Source organism: Lagenorhynchus albirostris, chromosome 12, assembly GCF_949774975.1.
Source record: "Lagenorhynchus albirostris chromosome 12, mLagAlb1.1, whole genome shotgun sequence".
In the NCBI taxonomy this organism is placed as follows: Eukaryota; Metazoa; Chordata; class Mammalia; order Artiodactyla; family Delphinidae; genus Lagenorhynchus; species Lagenorhynchus albirostris.
Window position 1 is genome coordinate 40,957,072 of NC_083106.1, and position 12,536 is coordinate 40,969,607.

General features: G+C 39.3%; 1 protein-coding gene across 2 annotated transcripts in view; it reads left to right on the forward strand.

Annotated features, from left to right (window-relative positions):
* The window catches only part of MAN1A1 (mannosidase alpha class 1A member 1), a 170,715-nt gene extending 158,890 nt beyond the window's left edge, over positions 1-11,825 (forward strand). For both annotated transcript variants that reach the window (XM_060168036.1, XM_060168037.1), the window contains 2 exons: positions 10,721-10,836; positions 11,238-11,825. In XM_060168036.1, coding sequence (XP_060024019.1) covers positions 10,721-10,836; positions 11,238-11,364 — 243 coding nt within the window. In that variant the 3' untranslated portion in view covers positions 11,365-11,825. The remainder of the gene's footprint in view (positions 1-10,720; positions 10,837-11,237) is intronic.
* Positions 11,826-12,536: the final 711 nt, after the last annotated feature.

Genomic DNA, 12,536 nt, shown 5'->3' on the forward strand with positions numbered 1-12,536 from the left:
AAAGAAATTAAGGTTAATACTCACCTTGCAAATCAGTTTAAATTGAAATATCAGTAATAACATATTTCATCAAATATAAAACACCATAACTGATAAGAAACACCATTTTATATGCCATTAAGAAAGCACAACACTACCAATTAAATTATGACATTGCCAATTTTAGAGACGTTAAAGTGTGAAAAGTATATAACAGAATTGATCAAAAGTGGAAGAAGTAAGTAAATACTGTCATGTGGGCAGGAAGATTCCATTTGCTTGGTTCTTTGAGGGGGGAGTGCATTGTTTTTTTGTAGGGTAATAAGGTTGATTTGATGTGTTAGGATTTTTATCTGTTAACCCCTTTTAGTGTAGCATATGATGTCAAATTGTTAACTTGTCACAACACAGGAATTCCCCTTGTTTTTGCCAGTAGTATCAATAACTTCTGTTAGAACTTGAGGTGTAGTGGGGAGAGAGGAGTGCTAGGGGCTCTTGGCCTTTTGTAAAGCACAGAGATCATAGACTTAGAACGTATGGCAGCCCTTTTTTTCCTGTCCCATCTCCGCAGCCCACCCTGTGTCTCAGCTACGGCTGCAGTGAGCGGCATCCTGGTCTGTGGGCAGCATGACTTCCAGCACCCAGTCTTGTCAACTGTGCTAACTCAGAGCCCCTTCACAGGCAGCTGGCTGTGGTCTGGGAAGCCTGGGAGAGTCTGCAGCCCCAGGGGCAGCCCTCAGCCAAGTGAGGTTTTAGAGTTGACGGATAACTATCCAGTCTTGCTTCTCTGAAGAATAATTCTGAGATGCATTCTAGATGGTTCCTTAGAGGGTTTCCAGCGGGAGCAAGCCCCCCCATGCACACAGCAGTGACCCGCTCAACGTGTATTTCACTGGCCCTTCTCCCTTCCTTGTTTCACTCTCCCCACTCACTCACTTCCTGATATCACCTCCCCCAAAATCTCCCTGCATCCAATCCTTGTCTCATGCTCTGTTTTTAGAGGAACTCTTGCCCAGAGGCTGAGAGCCCCAGAACAGATTGTGGTGAAATGATGTTCTGATCAGACTAACCAGCCTGGATACATAGCCACTTCCACTGTGGAAAAACTGTAAAACCAGGGCCTATTATGGGGGGCCCAGGAGAGCTGCTTGTCCCCAGCTTCACATCCCTAAAGTCTTAAAATTTAGACTTGACATGAAGGTTTTTCATTTTTTGAAAGTTAAAAATGCCTATTCAGCATCCCCCCGCCTTTTTTCATTTTAACTTACCAAAAGCCTCGAAGAATAAAAATAGATAGGCCTCTCTAAACATCTGAAAGGCCCCTGTCACTGTGCTAAGTGTGTCTTCATCTTGAGTTTTATTCGTTTTTTTTTTAAACATTTTTATTGTAGTATAATTACTTTACAATGTTGTGTTAGTTTCTTCTGTATAGCAAAGTGAATCAGCTATATGTATACATATATTCCCATATCTCTTCCCTCTTGCATCTCCTTTCCATCCTCCTTATCGCACCCCTCTAGGTGGTCACAAAGCACCAAGCTAATTGCCCCGTGCCATGGAGCTGCTTCCCAGTAGCTATCTATTTTACATTTGGTAGTATGTATAAGTCCATGTCACTCTCTCACTTCGTCCCAGCTTATCCTTCCCCCTCCCCATGTCCTCAAGTCCATTCTCTACGTCTGTATCTTTATTCCTGTCCTGCCCCTAGGTTCTTCAGAACCATTTTTTTTTTTTAGATTCCATACATGTGTGGTAGCATACAGTATTTGTTTTTCTCTTTCTGACTTACTTCAGTCTGCATGACAGACTCTAGGTCCATCCATCCACCTCACTGCAAATAACTCAATTTCATTTCTTTTTATGGCTGAGTAATATTCCATTGTATGTATGTGCCACATCTTCTTTATCCATTCATCTGTCGATGGACACTTAGGTTACTTCCGTGTACTGGCTATTGTAAATAGTGCTGCAGTGAACATTGTGGTACATAACTCTTTTTGAATTATGGTTTTCTCAGGGTATATGCCCAGTAGTGGGATTGCTGGGTCATATGGTAATTCTATTTTTAGTTTTTTAAGGAACCTCCATACTGTTCTCCATAGTGGCTGTATCAATTTACATTCCCACAACAGTGAAAGAGAGTTCCCTTTTCTCACACCCTCTCCAGCATTTATTGTTTCTAGATTTTTTGATGATGGCCATTCTGACTGGGGTGAGGTGATACCTCATTGTAGTTTTGATTTACATTTCTCTAATGATAAGTGATGTTGAGCATCCTTTCATGTGTTTGTTGGCAATCTGTATATCTTCTTTGGAGAAATGTCTATTTAGGTCTTCTGCCCATTTTTGGATTGGGTTGTTTGTGTTTTTGATATTGAGCTGCATGAACTGCTTGTATATTTTGGAGATTAATCCTTTGTCAGTTGCTTCGTTTGCAAATATTTTCTCTCATTCTAAGGGTTGTCTTCTCGTCTTGCTTATGGTTTCCTTTGCTGTGCAAAAGCTTTTAAGTTTCATTAGGTCCCATTTGTTTATTTTTGTTTTTATTTCCATTTCTCTAGGAGGTGGGTCAAAAAGAATCTTACTGTGATTTATGTCAGAGAGTGTTATATGTTTTCCTCTAAGAGTTTTATACTGTCTGGACTTACATTTAGGTCTTTAATCCATTTTTATTTTATTTTTGTGTTTGGTGTTAGGGAGTGTTCTAATTTCATTCTTTTACATGTAGCTGTCCAGTTTTCCCAGCACCACTTATTGAAGAGGCTGTCTTTTCTCCATTGTATATTCTTGCCTTATTTATCAAAAATAAGGTGACCATATGTGCATGGGTTTATCTCTGAGCTTTCTATCCTGTTCCATTGATCTATCTTTCTGTTTTTGTGCCAGTACCATACTGTCTTGATTACTGTAGCTTTGTAGTATAGTCTGAAGTCAGGGAGCCTGATTCCTCCAGCTCCGTTTTTCTTCCCCAAGATTGCTTTGGCTATTCAGGGTCTTTTGTGTTTCCATAGAAATTTTGCATTTTTTTGTTCTAGTTCTGTGAAAAATGCCATTGGTAGTCTGATAGGGATTGCCTTGAATCTGTAGATTGCTTTGGGTAGTATAGTCATTTTCACAATATTGATTCTTCCAGTCTGAGAACATAGTATATACATCTCTCCATCCCTTTGTATCATCTTTAATTTCTTTCATCTGTGTCTTATTGTTTTCTGCATACAGGTCTTTTGTCTCATTAGGTAGGTTTATTCTTAGGTATTTTGTTCTTTTTGTTGCAGTGGTAAATGGGAGTATTTCCTTAATTTCCCTTTCAGATTTTTCATCATTAGTGTATAGGAAGGCAAGAGATTTCCATGCATTAATTTTGTATCCTGCTACTTTACCAAATTCGTTGATTAGCTCTAGTAGTTTTCTAGTAGCATCTTTAGGATTCTCTATGTATAGTATCATGTCATCTGCAAACAGTGACAGTTTTACTTCTTCTTTTCCAATTTGGATTCCTTTTACTTCTCTGATTGCTGTGGCTAAAACTTCCACCACTATGTTGAATAACAGCAGTGAGAGTGGAAAACCTTGTCTTGTTCCTGATCTTAGTGGAAATTGTTTCAGTTTTTCACCACTGAGAATGTTGTTTGCTGTGGGTTTGTCATAAAAGGCTTTCATTATGTTGAGGTAAGTTCCCTCTATGCCTACTTTCTGCAGGGTTTTTATCATAAATGGGTGTTGAATTTTGTTGAAAGCTTTTTCTGCATCTCTTGAGATGATCATATGGTTTTTCTCCTTCAGTTTGTTAATATGGTGTATCACATTGATTGATTTGTGTTATTGAAGAATCCTTGCAATCCTGGGTTAAAACCCAATTGAGCATGGTGTATAATCCTTTTAATGTGTTGTTGGATTCTGTTTGCTAGTATTCTGTTGAGGATTTTTGCATCTATGTTCATCAGTGATATTGGCCTATAGTTTCTTTTTTTGTGACATCTTTGTCTGGTTTTGGTATCAGGGTGATGGTGGCCTCATAGAATGAGTTTGGGGTGTTCCTCCCGCTGCTGTATTTTGGAAGAGTTTTAGAAGGATAGGTGTTAACTCTTCTCTAAATGTTTGATAGAATTCACCTGTGAAGCCATCTAATCCTGGGCTTTTATTTGTTGGAAGATTTTTAATCACAGTTTCAATTTCATTACTTGTGATTGGTCTGTTTATATTTTCTATTTCTTCCTGGTTCAGTCTCAGAAGGTTGTGCTTTTCTAAGAATTTGTCCATTTCCTCCAGGATGTCCATTTTATTGGCATATAGTTGCTTGTAGTAATCTCTCATGATCCTTTTTATTTCTGCGGTGTCAGTTGTTACTTCTCCTTTTTCATTTCTAATTCTATTGAATTGAGTCTTCTCCCTTTTTCTCTTGATGAGTCTGACTAATGGTATATCAATTGTGTTTATCTTCTCAAAGAACCAGCTTTTAGTTTTATTGATCTTTGCTATTGTTTCCTTCATTTCTTTTTCATTTATTTCTGATCTGATCTTTATGACTTCTTTCCTTCTGCTAACTTGGGTTTTTTTGTTCTTCTTTCTCTAATTTCTTTAGGTGTAAATTTAGATTGTTTATTTGAGACTTTTCTTGTTTCTTGAGGTAGGATTGTATTGCTATAAACTTCCCTCTTAGAACTGCTTTTGCTGCATCCTATAGGTTTTGGGTCATTGTGTTTTCGTTGTCATTTGTTTCTGAGTATTTTTTGATTTCCTCTTTGATTTCTTCAGTGATCTTTTGGTTATTTAGTATCATATTGTTTAGCCTCCATGTGTTTGTATTTTTTACAGTTTTTTTCTTGTAATTGACATCTAGTCTCATAGCTTTGTGGTCATAAAAGATACTTGATATGATTTCTATTTTCTTAAATTTACCAAGGCTTGATTTGTGACCCAAGATATGATCTGTCCTGGAGAATGTTCCAAGAGCACTTTAGAAGAAAGTATATTCTGTTGTTTTTGGATGGAATGTCCTATAAATATCAATTAAGGCCATCCTGTTTAATGTGTCATTTAATGCTTGTGTTTCCTTATTTATTTTCATTTTGGATGATCTGTGCATTGGTGAAAGTGGGGTGTCAAAGTCCCCCACTATGATTGTGTTACTATTGATTTCCCCTTTTATGGCTGTTATTATTTGCCTCATGTATTGAGGTGCTCCTATGTTCTGTGCATAAATATTTACAATTGTTATATCTTCTTCTTGGATTGATCCCTTCATCATTATGTAGGGTCCTTCTTTGTCCTTGTAATAGTCTTTAATTTAAAGTCGATTTTGTCTGATATGAGAATTGCTTCTCCAGCTGTCTTTTGATTTCCATTTGCATGGAATATCTTTTTCCATCCCCTCACTTTCAGTCTGTATGTGTCCCTAGGTCTGAAGTGGGTCTTTTGTAGACAGCATATATACAGGTCTTGTTTTTGTATCCATTCAGCCAGTCTGTGTCTTTTGGTTGGAGCATTTAATCCATTTACATTTAAGCTAGTTATCAATATGTATGTTCCTAGTATCATTTTCTTAATTGTTTGGGGTTTGTTTTTGTAGGTCTTTTCCTTCTCTTGTGTTTCCTGCCTAGAAAAGTTCCTTTAGCATTTTTTGTAAAGCTGGTTTGGTGCTGCTGAATTCTCTTATCTTTTGCTTGTCTGTAAAGGTTTTAATTTCTCCGTGGAATCTGAATGAGATCCTTGTGGGGTAGAGTACTCTTGGTTGTAGGTTTTTCCCTTTCATCATTTTAAATATGTCCTGCCACACCCTTCCTGCTTGCAGAGTTTCTGCTTAAAGATCAGCTGTTAACGTTATGGAGATTCCCTTGTATGTTATTTGTTGCTTTTCCCTTGCTGCTTTTAATATTTTTTCTTTGTATTTAATTTTTGATAGTTTGATTAATATGTGTCTTGGCGTGTTTCTCCTTGGATTTATCCTGTATGGGACTCTCTGTGATTCCTAGACTTAATTGACTATTTCCTTTCCCATATTAGGGAAGTTTTCAACTATAATCTCTTCAAATATTTTCTCACTCCCTTTCTTTTTCTCTTCTTCTTCTGGGACCCCTATAATTCGAATGTTGGTGTGTTTAATGTTGTCCCAGAGATCTCTGAGATTGTCCTCAATTCTTTTGTCTTTATTCTGCTCTGAAATAGTTATTTCCACAATTTTATCTTCCAGGTCACTTATCCATTCTTCTGCCTCAGTTATTGTGCTATTAATTCATTCTAGAGAATTTTTAATTTCATTTATTGTGTTGTTCATCATTGTTTGTTTGCTCTTTATTTCTTCTAGGTCCTTGTTAAACGTTTCTTATATTTTCTCCATTCTGTTTCCAAGATTTTGAATCATCTTTACTATCATTACTCTGAATTCTTTTTCAGGTAGACTGCCTATTTCCTCTTCATTTGTTTGGTGTGATGGGTTTTTACCTTGCTCCTTCCTCTGCTGCATATTTCCCTTTCTTCCTGTTTTGCTTAACTTGCTGTGTTTGGGGTCTCCTTTTCACAGACTGAATTTTTGTAGTTCCTGGTGTTTTTGGTGTCTGCCCCCAGTGGGTAAGGTTGCTTCATTGGGTTGTGTAGGCTTCCTGGTAGAGGGGACTGGCACCTGTGTTCTGGTGGGTGGGGCTGGATATTGTCTTTCTGGTAGCAGGGCTGCATCCAGTGGTGTGTTTTGGGGTGTCTGTGACCTTATTATGATTTTAGGCAGCCTCTCTGCTAATGGGTGGGTTTGTGTTCCTCTCTTGCTAGTTGTTTGGCATGGGGCGTCCAGCACTAGAGCTTGCTGGCCGTTGGGTAGAACTGGGTCGTAACATTGAGACGGAGATCCTTGCAAGAGCTCTCGCTGATTGATATTATGTGGGGCCTGGAGATCTCTGGTGGTCCAGTGTCCTGAACTTGTCTCTCCCACCTCAGAGGCTCAGGCCTGATCCCCAGCCAGAGCACCAAGACCCTGTTAGCCACATGGCTCAGAAGAAAAGGGAGGGAAAAAAAGAAAGAAAATAATAGTAATAAATTAAATTAAGTAATTAAAATATTTTTTTAATTATTAAAATAAAAAAATTAAGTAAAAAAAAAAAGAACAACCAAACCAATAAATCCACCAATGATAAGAAGCACTAAAAACTATACTAAGATAAACATAAAAATCAGAAACAAGTCAGTCGCACACAGCAAACCCCAAGTCTACAGTTGCTCCCAAAGTCCACCACCTCAATTTTGGGTTCATTCGTTGTCTGTTCAGGCATTCCACAGATGCAGGGTACATCAAGTTGATTGTGGAGCTTTAATCCACTGCTCCTTAGGCTGCTAGAGAGATTTCCCTTTCTCTTCTTTGTTCGCACAGCTCCCGGGGCTCAGCTTTGGATTTGGCCCCGCCTCTGCGTGTAGGTCGCTGGAGGGCGTCTGTTCTTCGCCCAGACAGGACGGGGTTAAAGCAGCAGCTGATTCGGGGCTCTGGCTCACTCAGACCCGGGGGGAGGAGGAGTACGGAATGCGGGGCGAGCCTGCAGTGTCAGAGGCCGACATGACGTTGCAACAGCCTGAGGCGCACAGTGTGTTCTCCCAGGGAAGTTGTCCCTGGATCACAGGACCCTGGCAGGGGCGGGCTGCACAGGCTCCTGGGAAGGGAGGTGTGGATAGTGACCTGTGCTCGCACACAGGCTTCTTGGTGGCCTCAGCAGCCGCATTAGCATTTAAGCCCATCTCTGGTGTCCGAGTTGATAGCTGCGGCTCATGCCTGTCTCTGGAGCTTGTTTAGGCAGTGCTCTGCTGCCTTCTGTGGACAGACAGGGAAGGAATCCCCTCTCGTCACGCACCCCAAAACAATGGTCTCTTGCCTCTTAGGCAGATCCAGACTTTTTCCCGGACTCCCTCCTGGCTAGCTGTGGCGCACTAGCCCCCTTCAGGCTGCGTTCACGCAGCCAACCCCAGTCCTCTCCCTGGGATCTGACCTCCGAAGTCTGAGCCTCAGCTCCCAGCCCCCACCCACCTAGTGGGTGAGCAGACAAGCCTCTCGGGCTGGTGAGTGCTGGTCGGCACTGATCCTCTGTGCAGGAATCTCTCCGCTTTGCCCTCTGCACCCCTATTGCTGCTCTCTCCTCCGTGGCTCCAAAGCTTCCACCCAGCCAACCCCTGTCTCCACCTGCGAAGGGGCTTCCTAGTGTGTGGAAACCGTTCCTCCTTCACAGCTCCCTCGCAGAGGTGCAGGTCCCATCCCTATTCTTTTGTCTCTGTTTTTTCTTTTTTCTTTTGCCCTACCCAGGTATGTGGGGAGTTTCTTGACTTTTGGGAGGTCTGAGGTCTTCTGCCAGCGTTCAGTGGGTGTTCTGTAGGAGTTGTTCCATGTGTAGATATATCTTTGATGTGTTTGTGGGGAGGAAGGTGATCTCCACATCTTACTCCTCTGCCATCTTCTGGACTAGTCTTGAGTTTTTTTCTCAGGACAACCTCATGTTGAGAAAAGGCATGCTTCCTGGGTCCAGGAAACTGAGGCCGCAGCTAGGGAGTCTGGAGCTGGGATTCGGCCCCCACCTCTAAAACGTTAGATTGTCTTCTTGACTACTCTGGTTCACCACATCAGGATTGGGGGAGAAAAAGAATGAGTGGAGGTGATCTGAAAAGATGAAAAACGTTTGGGCAGCGCCTACCCCCAAAACAACTCTTTTTTCTATAATAAAAGAAGGAGCTTATAGAAATTTCTACAGGAGGGAGGGTTAGCTGTTATCATGCCTGGCCCTCTCTTTAGCTTATTTCTTTATTACCAAAAAACTTCAAGGGGCAAACCAAGAAAAACATCTGTGGATAAAATCTCTTTATTAAGGAGATGTCTAGAAATAGGATTTCATTATGTTCAGTAATAACAAATTTACCCATTTCTTCTAAATCTTGGTTTTTTTTTCCTTTTTTATAAATAAGTTTTGGCCTACTCCATGTATCTGGTATATGACTTTTTATCAAAAAGAACTGTTATCAAAAAAGAAGGAAGGAAAAATATAATAGGACCTGAAAGTTCCTTTCTTCAGGCTTTTCCCCCACTTAGCTCTTTGTCTGAAACTAAGAATTTAATCGAAGATTTTTTTTAAGTTAATTGTTCTTATATTCCCCGGGGCTTTTAAACAGTACCAAACCAGGAGATGGGTGTTTTTTATTCACATAGCCTGCCAGTTAGATTTTCTTTCGCCTGGTAATTAAATGCTTCTCCTCTGGGCCGCATGCTCTCTCCCTTCTGCCCTCCAGCCCCAGGGTGCAGAATCAATATCCTCATTATCAGTGTCTGCAGATGGAAGCTGAGCTCTCAGCACCACATTCCTGCTCCCTGCCTTTGCCTCATCCGTCCCACGTTTTCTGGGCTCCACATGCTTAGAGCCGTGCTTTCCTCCAAAACCCTTTTCTAGCCAATGAAGATTTTTCTCAACTAACATGGCAGCACCTATGCCATATCTTGGTAGTTGAGCTAAATGGGAGGAAAATATGATGTAATTATGCACATAAAAAAAGAGGAACAGGGTTGTGATCTGTAAAAGAAAACTGAAAAATAAATGAATAATGACGTGAGAACCTAAGAGTAACATTTTTTTCATGTTTCCTATGTTTTCTTTAACTCATTAAAAATTTTAAGGGGCGTAGGCTTACACTTACTTTATTATTTTTGTCCACATTCTATGAATTAGAACCAGATTTCCAGTGACAGTTTGTATACAGTGGAAATCTTTATTTGACCTTTTAGTTATTAGGATGTGGTGAATAGAAAATAACTTTCCTGGAGATGACTATGCCTGGTAACCAGCAAAGCAAACCAATGTAATTTCCAAATACAAAGAGCAGTCAGGTTAGCAGCAGCTGACAGAATGGAAGGCGAGTTATTTTAGGTGTTACCTAAATTTTCGTTCCCACACTGCCCAACCCATGTCTCTTCCCATCTCTGACTGTAGTACTCATTGTAGTCAGGCAGCTGTAGAAATGTAGGCTCATTTCTCTCCTCATAGTTACCAGTGGTTTCATCCCATCTTTCTTCCATCTCAGACTAAAGAAAAGAAAGATGTATTTCAGAAATGGATACCAGCCATGTTTTTTTCACTGCTTTCCATTTTCTCTTTTATATCTGTCAGTCACCAATATCACTCAGTACTCCAGTCAATTTTTTAAAAATAAGATATTCTGATGATAGCAGCTGTTTTGGTTCCAGTGCACTTTCTCAACCAGCGGTTTAGAATCCCAGTTGACATGAACAATCTCTCTAGACCAGGGGTCAGCAAACTTTTTCTGAAAGGGCCAGAGAGAATTGGGCTTGGGCCCCTATGCATTTACTCAACTCTGCCATTGCAGTGAAAAAACAGCCACACACAATATGTAAACAAGTGAGTGTGGCTGTGGTTCAATAATACCTTACTTACAAAAACAAAAAGCAGGCTGGATACAGCTTGTGGTCTGTAGTTGATGCATCCTGCTCTAGACCATAAAAAGAAATGGTAAAAATCACTGAAATTCCAGAACTAAATGTAGAAGTGTTTCCAATTAGATGAGATATACCGTCCATATGTCCTTTAACTTTTCATACTTTATTTGCATTTACATGTTATGGTTTTTTAAATTTTCACCTGAAACTATTGCAATCTATCATTCCATTTGAATCCTTATTTTAGTTAAATGTGACAATCTAATGGTAAAAATTTGTGACAGTCAGTTTACTGGAATGTGACCATTTTTTTCCCTCCTCATTGTGATTTAGGCCTTGGAGAAACACTGCAGAGTGAAAGGAGGCTATTCAGGCCTCAGGGATGTTTACTTCCACAAAGAGAGCTATGATGATGTGCAGCAGAGTTTCTTCCTGGCAGAAACACTAAAGTAAGTAAAAATTATTCTGGTTGTATGTGACTAAGATACCTGAAGAGATCTTCTTTCTAGTTGTGTTTATCATGAACACATTCAAATAACATCAAGCATGACTGCTTCCGAATGCCATTCTACGAGCACGGCAGTAATTGCAGGTGTGTTTTCATCATCATGTAAGTTCGACAACTTGGGACTGCTTTGTATGGTTCTCGTACATGGGGACCAAAGCACAGAGCAGCTTCTTTCTTCGGCATTAATGAGTATACCCCTTAAGGTTTTGCTGTACTTGACAGTTGTCCATGATTCTCCCATAAGATGAATGGAGACATTGATGTGTTTTTTTTCTGTCTCTTTGTGGTTTCACTGGCTGACAGGGTCTCTCAGGCCTCACATACCCATGTTTCTCTCTCCAGATATTTGTACTTAATATTTTCTGATGACGATCTACTTCCACTGGAACACTGGATCTTCAATACCGAGGCACATCTTCTCCCTGTACTCTCTAGGAATATAAAGAAAGTTGAAGTCAATGAGAAATAAAAAGACATTTTATATTTTATTCTCCTCCATTCCCTTCACTGCATACCTTAATAATTCCTTTTCTGGTGATCAGGCATATGATGAATTTTTATTAATAGGTCTGTGATTATTCTAAGTTTTAAAATTGTTTTGCAGTCTTTTATGTTTATTATCATAGGCATAGATGGACCTAAATTCCTTATTGTAGCCTTTATTATTCATTCAGTGAATCACATGGTTTTTTGTTTGTTTGTTTGTTTTAAGTAATCTTTTATCTCTGGAGTTCATGAAGGTGTAGTATCATTTTTATTAAACTAAATAGAATGGTATACCAATGACCTCTTAATTACAATTTTGATTTGACTGCAAAACTTTTTCCTCCTCTATGAGGAGATGGTGTCTGCTTTAAGCTGTAATGTTTTGCCATGTTGCAAAAAGCCATAATAATAAATTAAATAATAAAAAAGCTTTTTCCTTTTCAATTTCGTGTTAATCTGGTTTGTCTATCCACCAGAGATAGATCTTATAACCGTGACAAGCCTCCTTATGCAGGTCCATCATTATTTGATAGAATGTCTTCTAAAATACTTTACTCACATTTTAATTCAAATTAGAATGTCATCCCAGAAGGATCATCTCCTCTTGACCTCATTTCATTGGATCCATGGTATATTTTTGTTGGTCACTTATATTAGTGTTTCCTAATTTGGGAATTAGTTCTCAGGGTTTACTTTAAATGCCCTGTGTCATCTCTGGATCATGTACTGGTTAATTTCTTCCATTCTCTACCACACAGAGAAGTGAGCTTTCCAGTTTTTCAGAGCTCTGCTGTTAACCGAATTATATTTTTTAAAGGGAAATTGTATAACTTTTAGTGTATTAGCTTTTGCTTTTATCTGAATATATGAAGAAATTGGGGCTCTCTCTGAAGAGAGGGTGAGTATTTCATATGGTTTTTTGTTTGCATTTCATCTTTAATTCTTTTTTCTCGAAAAAAAGAAACCATTACATTTCGTTCAGGTTTTTCAGATTTGAAAAGAGCCCTTTCTCAAATGTAGTAAATTATTTCATTTCAGTTTATGAAAGCAGGATTTAACTCTGAAAGAATTTTTGCCAGTGTATCTATTCATGGTCAATTGAGAAAAATCTAATAAACTTTTAGGTCAAATTAGGATGTAGTGTATTTTGTCTGG